The 8,847-nt window shown below is 55.8% G+C and overlaps 1 protein-coding gene across 1 annotated transcript; it reads left to right on the plus strand.

The window, feature by feature from the left end:
- Positions 1-1,049: 1,049 nt before the first annotated feature.
- Positions 1,050-5,772, plus strand: FEZF2 (FEZ family zinc finger 2). Its single transcript, XM_036878417.2, has 5 exons — positions 1,050-2,125; positions 2,499-3,402; positions 3,749-3,883; positions 4,085-4,217; positions 5,111-5,772. The coding sequence occupies exons 2-5, from the start codon at positions 2,557-2,559 to the stop codon at positions 5,368-5,370; spliced, it is 1,374 nt and encodes a 457-aa protein (XP_036734312.1). The 5' UTR covers positions 1,050-2,125; positions 2,499-2,556; the 3' UTR covers positions 5,371-5,772.
- Positions 5,773-8,847: the final 3,075 nt, after the last annotated feature.

The raw sequence follows: 8,847 nt of genomic DNA on the forward strand, positions 1-8,847 counted from the left end.
GAGCCTTCTCTTTGTTCCCTGGCTTGCTTTGCAGGTACACTTCTCCTTTCTCTTACCTGCCATGCCAATATCCTGTCTGAAATTACACGTCAGGGGGAGTGGGTGAGAGAGAAGTTCTGAAGGGGAAAAGGAGTGACTTGCCCGAAGTTAATACCAGACCTTTCCTGCTCCCTTTCCCTGACCCTCTTCTGGGGTGTGTGCAGCTGAGAGGCCTGGGACAGGATGCTCAGTCCCCTGGGACGAGTTCCTGAGTGAAAAAGGAGAGGGTCTGCTTCCACCAGTGCTTTCTCGGGCTCCACAAGATCTTGGGTCTTTGGAGATGGAATTCTCTATCAAATCCTCGACCCTGTTTGCTCATATTATACCCACCCTAATCCTCTTAAACTGTAGTTGCGCTACAAAGCTAGTGGTCTTGCAAAAGCCGGCTCGCAAGATATAATTGTCCGGCAAACAAAACCGTCCAAAAGTTTTGTTTTGTTTTGTGTTTTTTAAACCCTGCACCCCCCCCCCTTTTACTAACCTAATTCTCTTGTTCGCTCTCTTGCTAACCAACATGCCCCCTCCCCTCTCCCCCATCCCATAAGAACCCTCACCCTCGACCACTTTTGTTGTCGCCAAGAGCACCCGGCCTGTTGAAAGTGCTGGAGCGTCTTTGAGCAGTTTGTTGTGATACGCAGGTGGAATGGTCTGCAAACAGATGAATTCAGCCCCTCCAAACCAAGCGTGGAGCGCGCTGCTTTTGTGCGCCAGGCACAAAACGCTGAATTCCTCCGAACTTACTTGGGGCCTGTCTAGAAAAGGGCCTTTTCTTCCCTCTGCTTGTACCTCTGGCCACACTAAGTCTTTGCCCGCCCCCCTTCAGGCCGCCTCCCTCTCCCCTCTGATAATCCTCCTCTTTATTTTAGAAAAACACAAAACCCGGTTCCACGCGGTGCTTTAGTGGCTAAAAGTGAAAGAGCCGCCTTGGCAGAATTCAGCTCTATGAATCACTTCGGAAAATTGGTTCGACTGAATGGCCTTAGGAGGAAAAACGTTTTAATAGGATCCAGGGGAGGTTCTGCTGTTTCAATCTGCTCCTTAAACAGGTGGAGATTGGACCTTCTCAATTATACAAACAGTAAGTACCCATCAGCGGGAGAGCTGCCCTCCGAATGCTCCTCGCACGCAGTCCTAAACCAGCATCAGAGCCTGGCTTCGCCTCAGAGACCTGATCGCGAATCAGCGATTCTGATCGATTAGGATCGCAAACGGCCCTGCAGCTCTCCTTGCGGTCTCTCCCCGCTGCAGGCAGGGAGGCCGGCCAGAGGGGGGAAGGCGCACCCACCGCGCGCCGAGGCCCCGGGGATCTGGGCGCGCGGCCTTGCTCTTCTGGACGCTTCGGGGTCGTCCTTAGGCGGCGGGAGCTCTCTCCCGACCTCCGACGTCAGCCAAGGCGAGCTCGGTTCTGCATAAATTAATATTTCCCCATTAACAAGTTCCCCCCTCCAAACGCGGCGCCCGCGTCCATGCGCCACATCCTAATGAGGTAATTATCATTTGCGCGTGTTCGGGGCTGGCGCCGGCTCCGTGGGTAAATGGCAGTTTATTAGCACGATGCCCAGCGCGGCTGCAGAGGGCTAAGGGATACTTCGGCGACTAGACGGACACCCAGGGGCCCTTCGGAGCGGCGCGACCGGGACCTCTTGCCCTCCCCGCGTCCCCCAAACCTGTAGGCCCCCAAAGTTGTGAATCACGCACGGAACTCTGCCTAGGTTTGGGCTCTCCCCCGCTTCTCTCCACCGGCAAAACCATCACGATTCTCCCCCCTCCCCCCTCCCGTCTCTTCCCTCCTTCCCGATTCGCGAACCGCTCGCACTTTCCCGAGGGGAGCGCGGGCGCCAGTTGCCTCCTTTTAAAGTTTGAGGGGCGGTGGCGGCGGCCGCCGGCAGGCGCGGGGGAACACAGGGGCCGCCACGGGAGCCGCGCCGCCGCCCATGTCATTCCACTTCAAGTGACTTCATGTGATGTCAGCTGAATGTAAAAGACAGTGATCTCACGCGGAGGGGAAGATGTTTGCCATCAAAATGTGACAGAAGAGGCGCGCTGCATGGCTCGGAACGCTTCTCCTTGGCGGTGGGGGAAAGAGGTAAATGCGAGGTGGCTCTCCTGGTCCTCTGCAACTGCCCCTTCACCGTCCAGCTCCCAGCCAGCGCGGAGGAGGCCGGGGTCCGGGGAACGGCTCAGGGGGCTTCATTTGAGGCTCTTTTCTTTCTTTCTTTCTTTCTTTCTTTCTTTTTCTCTCTCCTTTTCCTTTGTAAACCCTCCCCCTTCTTCCCCCTTTCAAAGTCCCAGGGCAGGGGCTGGTGGGTTCCTTTGCGCGCAAGGTTAATGGGCGGTAATTTGGTACCCTTGGGTGCACTTTGTTCTGCCCCTGTTCATTTGAATGCAAATGGGTGACCTGGACGGGGCAAGGTGCTTATTAAATTGCGGTTTCCCTCCCTGCCTTTTCCGGAATGCAGACTTAGAGGAGAGAGGTTGCGCCCTGGCCCAGTCCGTCACGGCTCGGCTCGGCGCGCCATGGCAAGCTCGGCCTCCCTGGAGACCATGGTGCCCCCGGCCTGCCCGCGCGCGGGAGCGTCGCCGGCCACCTCCAAAACGCTGGCCTTCTCCATCGAGCGCATTATGGCTAAGACGTCGGAGCCCCGTGCGCCCTTTGAGCCGCGGCCGGGGGCGCTGGAGGCAGACGGCGGCCCGGGCAAGAAATTGCTCAACCTCTGCTCGCCGCTGCCCTGTATGATCCCCCTCCAGCCCTTGGGCTACGAGGTGCCGTCCAAAACGCTGCTCAGTTACTCTGAGCTCTGGAAGAGCAGCCTCCGGGCGGGCGGTTGTGGAGGAGGAGGCGGCGGCGGCGGTGGCGGGGGGGCCCCGGTGTGCGGCGCCAGCGGCTTGTGCAAAACCAACTGTGGCGTGTGCTGCAAGGCCGATCTGGGCCTGGCGCCGTCCGCGCTGCCCGCCGGCAGGGTCATCAAGCCGCAGGTCATCAACCAAGCGGTGGGGCTGCCGGCCGGCGGCTCGCTCTACTACTTCAACTACCTGGACTCCGCCGCGTACCCGCCGTCCGAGCTACTCGGCGGCCACCTCTTCCCGTCAGGCCTCCTCAACGCACAGGGCCCAGCCGCCCTGGCCGCGCACCCCAAGCTCTTCTTGCTGGAGAACGCCAAGTTAGCCGGCCTGACTGCGGACAAGTTCCCCCACCCGGCCCCCTACGCCCACAAGGAGCGCTTGCCCGCGCCGCTGGAGCAGGTGCTGAAGGAGAACTCCGCCTTGACCGCCGAGCGGGGAGGCGTCAAGGGCCACGGCAAGCTGCCCGGGGCCTCCGCGGACGGCAAGCCCAAGAACTTCACCTGCGAGGTGTGCGGCAAGGTGAGGCCCGGGATCCGTGGGGGCTGGGAGGGGTCTGCAGCGTCGGCTGCTCCCCTGAGACACCTTGGACCTCCCCTTTCTCAAGTTTAGGAGCCCCCCCAATAGCTGTCCACTCAAATTGGGGGCCTAGCCGGCCCTCAATTTCCTATCTGTAAAATGGGGATGCCGATGTCAGCGGCCACACAAGGACTGGCTTGAGCAGTGGGCTGGGAAACGCTTTGCAAAATGAAAACGTTTATGGCTTCTGAAGGGAGTATTGGTTGGTGGAGGTAGGCTGTGGCCTCCCCCGGGCTGATTCTAGACTCTTGGACGGACACACCACAGCCCCCCTCGTGTCCTTCCATAGGTGTTTAACGCTCACTATAACCTCACCCGTCACATGCCGGTCCACACCGGAGCCAGACCTTTCGTGTGCAAAGTCTGTGGCAAAGGCTTCCGCCAGGCCAGCACGCTCTGCAGACACAAAATTATCCACACACAGGTACGTGGTCCCCGGGCCCCTGCCGGCCCGCGCCAACACCCGCGCCTGAGCGTTGGCACTGGGGTGAGAATGACCAAGGGTTCCCCTCCCCCCTCCGGGAGGTCCCGAGTCCCTTTAAGGTGCCGCTGCAAGGTGCCCCCCCCAGGTGGCCTCTTCCCACCAGGGACTCAGCCTTACGGTGTGCGCGCCCCCTCTTCACAGGAAAAGCCACATAAATGCAACCAGTGCGGCAAAGCCTTCAACCGCAGCTCCACGCTCAACACGCACATCCGCATCCACGCGGGCTACAAGCCCTTCGTCTGCGAATTTTGCGGCAAAGGCTTTCACCAAAAAGGTAATATGTGGGTGAGACCCACTTCTCACCTCTCCTCCGGCCTCGGCGGGTCGCCGTTAGCGGAAAAGCAGAGACCAAGCCGGAGAGCGGGAGTGTGAGAACTGCAGGCTTCGGCGCAGTTATGTCGTTGGAATAGGGTTGTGCCGGGTTTGGGTGGAAGCTCTCCGGGCCGGGTTAGCGGACCTGGGATTCAGGCGGGTTGCACGGAAGACTCCGAATTGGGGAGGTGGGAAGGAAGGGGCAGAAGGAAAGGAAGTAGCGAAAGAGAGGGCATCGTCCTATAGACAAAGCTTCCTTTTGTAGCGGGAACTCCCCAATCAAATAATAATAATAATAATAAAAATCGAGGCAAAATCCATCTCCTGGCAATAACCTAAGACTGGGGGACACCGCTGCTGTCCCCAGCATCCCCAGGCCCAGCGCCTCGCTTGGATTTTTCAAGGCCTTTTCGGATATCCAGGTGGTAGTTGGGGGACCAGAAGAAGTAACTTTAAAAAGGAAAAGAAGAAAAAGAGAGAGAGAGAGACGAAGCCCGGTTTCGTGCGAATTTATTCAAGCGAGGCGGCAGCCGGGAGAAGGAGCCAAAGCGTCTCGGGGCTGCGCAAAAGTTTCCAAGTCGGCCGAGCATAGCGGGAGGGACGCCTCGCGGGCCCCGGGGCCGGACGGGGCAGGGGCTCAGGGCTCCGACTCGGCGGTCCCTGCTGTCGTGAGAGCCTCGGGCTTGACGCGTACGAAGTTTGACAACTTCTTCACTCAGAGAGGTCACGCCCGCCTAGTCAAGCGTCTCTTTCTTGGCGCGGGCACCTGAGCCAACCCCGGGACGCCCGCCACCCTCCCCCCACCCCCCATTCTACTTCGTCTCCCCTACTTTTTTGTGTTTTGATCTCCTGTAGGGAACTACAAGAACCACAAGCTGACCCACAGCGGCGAGAAGCAGTACAAATGCACCATCTGCAACAAGGCCTTCCACCAGGTCTACAACCTGACCTTCCACATGCACACCCACAACGACAAGAAGCCTTTCACATGCGCCACTTGTGGCAAAGGGTTTTGCAGAAACTTTGACTTAAAGAAACACGTGCGCAAACTCCACGACAGCGTGGGCCCCGCCGCCCCCTCCACAAAGGACCTGACTCGGACAGTGCAGAGCTGAGAGCTACTGCCTCGCCCTCCCTTCCAGCCCCATGCAACCCTAAAACAGATCACATGTATAAACTTATTTCTAAAACTAAAAGAAAGGAAAAAAAAAACTATAGCAGAGAGGCTAAAAATCTATTTATCGAAACCAGCATATTTTTGGAAAGCTAAACGTTTCCTCGATGACTGGCAGCAAACGCGTGGCTCCCACCTTTGTATATTTGGGAAATTTATTTAATCCCAGTGCGCCGAAATGTATTTAATTCCAGGCCTCCGCTTCTCCTTGGGCTGAGGGTTTTAACCCCAGCCTGTCATGTGAACGCCCCGGAAGAGCGCGGCGCCCCCAGCCATCCTTATACAGCTATGTAAATCCTCCTGTACAAGCGATCACTGAATATACACATATATGACTCAATAAACAGAATCATTAGTGCGTGTTTTCTTTCCCACCACCACCCACCTTCTCTGGCCGCGAGGTCACTTCAGCACCCCTAAAGAATGAGAAGGAAACTGGTGTTCATCTCATTTCCCTGCCTAAATGCTACTTCCTTTGCCGTGCTGGGACCTGGGAGAGGCCAAACCAGTGTTCCTGTGGCTCTGAAAAGCTGGGCCACCCCCACTCCGCGCCCCACCCCAGGAGCTAGGTCACAAAGGCCTACATTGGCCTCCACGTGGTGCCAAGTTTCTATTTGGTGACTTTCTGACGCTGGGGTTTCTGGATGTTGCCTTTTTTGGGTGATAATTTTTTTTTTTTAAGGAGGGGTTAAAAATGTTTGGGTGTAGGAGAGCAGGGTTGGGGTACGTCCTCGAGCAAAGCGCCGCCCGGAGGTAAACGGCCAGGGCACTGTCCTTCCGAAAGACTTCTGAGCACGTCCTCTGATCTGGGCGACCTAAGGTGAGTGACTCTTCCAATCTTCCCTGAAGGCGAGAGCTGGAGACCCAGGGCCCGCAGCCCAGTCGGCGCTCTGGGGCCGGACCCCGGGTGCTGCGCGCCCTGCCGCGGGAGGGCGCACCCGGGCCTCCGGAGCTCGCAGCCCGCGCCTCCCGCGTCCCGATTACCGCGCAGTTAGCCCATTTCCTGAAGAGCTATCTCTGCCGCCGAGCGCACTGATGAAATGATCTCACGCTTGCTTCCTAAGTAATGACCCAAATTAAGAGAGAAAACAGAGACCCTTCAAACAGCATTACATTAATCATCTAATCATTCCCAGGAGGGGGCCGGCCGCCGCAGCCCCGTTTGATCCGAATCTGGATAATCAAGAGCTCGGATTACTGGCTCGGCGCGCCGGACCCCCCACCCCCACCCCCTCCACACTCTTAATATTCACGCCGCGATTCAGCCCACGTCTTCTGTTACAAGGTTCCCCAGCGCGGGAGGAAATGGGGCGCCCGGCCGGGGAAGGCGCATCCACGCAGCCTCGCCATGGCAAGGGCATGGGCGGCGGCGGCTGGGCGCTGATACAAGGCGGATTTTTACAGCAGATGGAAGCTATTGGAGGGAAAGATGGTTAATAAGAAAGGAATCTCCCAAATAACTCCGAAAGTGACTGGAGTGCGGATTAGCCCAACGCCCGGTATACAGTAGGCGCTCAGTGCTGCTCGCGCCAGGAGCTCCCGGAATCAAAAAAGCTCTCATTTCCATGACAGGCACTCAAGATACACTCTTTCGAATGTTCACAACATCCTGCAAGCTTGGGGAATGATGATTCCCATTTTACTAGCGGACGAAGAGACTGAGACAGAGATAAGCTAAAAAATTTATATAAAAATGCTGTAAGGTCACACAGGACGAGGTAGGGCTAGGATTCGAACTCCAGGCTTTTAGGGAGCACAAACTGTCCTCAGTCCTCGTCGACGGAAGAGGAATCTCAGAATCGGGCCCTGGGCAAAGGCGTTCCGTCGCCGGATCGAAGCTCTGTCCGGGCCACCGCCAAAGGTTGGGTCCCCAGCCCGCTCCCTACTGAGCGGGGAAGGAGAATTGTCGATTTTGTTTGCACAGAGAACGGCGACAGCTTCCTCAGGCTGTCACAGGGGTATTTTTAGTACCTCCGATTCAGAAATAGGAACGTGTACATTAGAATTCCATTTCCTGAAAGGAGAGCGTCCTCGTTTTTGTATGCCCCCCACCCCCCGCTCCCCCGCCCAAGTCTGGGAAGACGCAGCCAGGGGAGGGGGGACAAGGAAGCGAGGAGGAATTTAAATGTTAGCTCGTTCTGGCTGCAGTTCGCTGAGGGGAGAGTGGGACCCAAAGGGATATGCAGATTTAACTCTGAAATCTCGGTGGATGCCACAAACCCCAGGAAACCCCAGGATGGGCGAGGAGGACTTGGCGGCTGAGGATATGGAAATATCGCCTTGCTTTTCCCAGACTTCTCTTCCCAGGCGGACTGCGGGCTGGTTTAAGGACTCAATGTCATTCCCGGTTCTCACACTGGGTTTTATTAGCCCCGCCCTATACACACCCTCCTTCCTCCATTTCTGGGAGATCTTGGGTGCCCTCTGCCAGTAACCTCAACCGAAATGCGTCCGCTGTTGCTTTCCTGGATGGATCCTTTGCAGCTGCACTTCAACTTAGAGACCCAGACAATGGTCAGGGCAAGCCCAGCTTCTTCCTCAACAGCTTCAGAACTTGGGGCGAGGGGTAGACACCACAAAATTTAGTGCAAAAGCATCCTGTTAAAGAAGTGCGATAAAAAGTAGGCCTGCACGTAGAAACTGTCATCAACTTCTCTTCTTTCCCTTTAAGAAGAAAATATTTTTAAAAATTGGGAACCCCTGTCCAGGGAAATAACTTTCTAACCATCAAGTGAGACAACTTTGAGAAATTCTTCTGTAATAAGTTTTCACAGGAGAAAGGTAAAAAGGATTGCCCATCTCATAAAGCTGGAGAAATTTGTTTCCAGGTGACAGTTCTGAAGAGGGGTGAAGATGCTTGCAAGCCAGACAGCAAATGAAATAAAGATTATGGGTGGAACAGGAGGCATTTCTCTCTTGGACTGCTCATCTCTGCAGTCAGGGATAGAGGCGAGTAACTGTGGCTCTGGGGCAAACCTGAACTGAGTTTCTTGCATGCTCCAACCTCTTTGACGTTGTTGCCTCCTAACCTGATTGCTACTTAACCTTCGCACCAGCTGCTGTCAATCGCTCTCACCTGAGAAGGTGTTATTTCACATCTGGTGGTAATTGTAGATAAACAATTCTTCTGCATCTATAGGGTTTAGCTCTGTTTTCCACAGGTTTGAGGGCACTCCTCCCTGGTTTAAGATGTTTCCTTCAGATATGGGATTCAAGGAAGGATTCCTTCACCTGAAAAGTAGTGTGAAGAGATAAAGGATCCTCTGCCTGAATTGCTGAACACCTTCCACAGCCCAGTGCAGGTTCTGAAGCCAATACAGAGCTCTTTCAGTCACCAACCTAACTGGGATCCTTCTTAGTTATTCACCATGCATCGGAATTGATGGGTGAAAGGCTCTGTTTTCTGATTTTTAGCCCC

This window comes from Manis pentadactyla, chromosome 1, assembly GCF_030020395.1.
Source record: "Manis pentadactyla isolate mManPen7 chromosome 1, mManPen7.hap1, whole genome shotgun sequence".
Classification (NCBI taxonomy): domain Eukaryota; kingdom Metazoa; phylum Chordata; class Mammalia; order Pholidota; family Manidae; genus Manis; species Manis pentadactyla.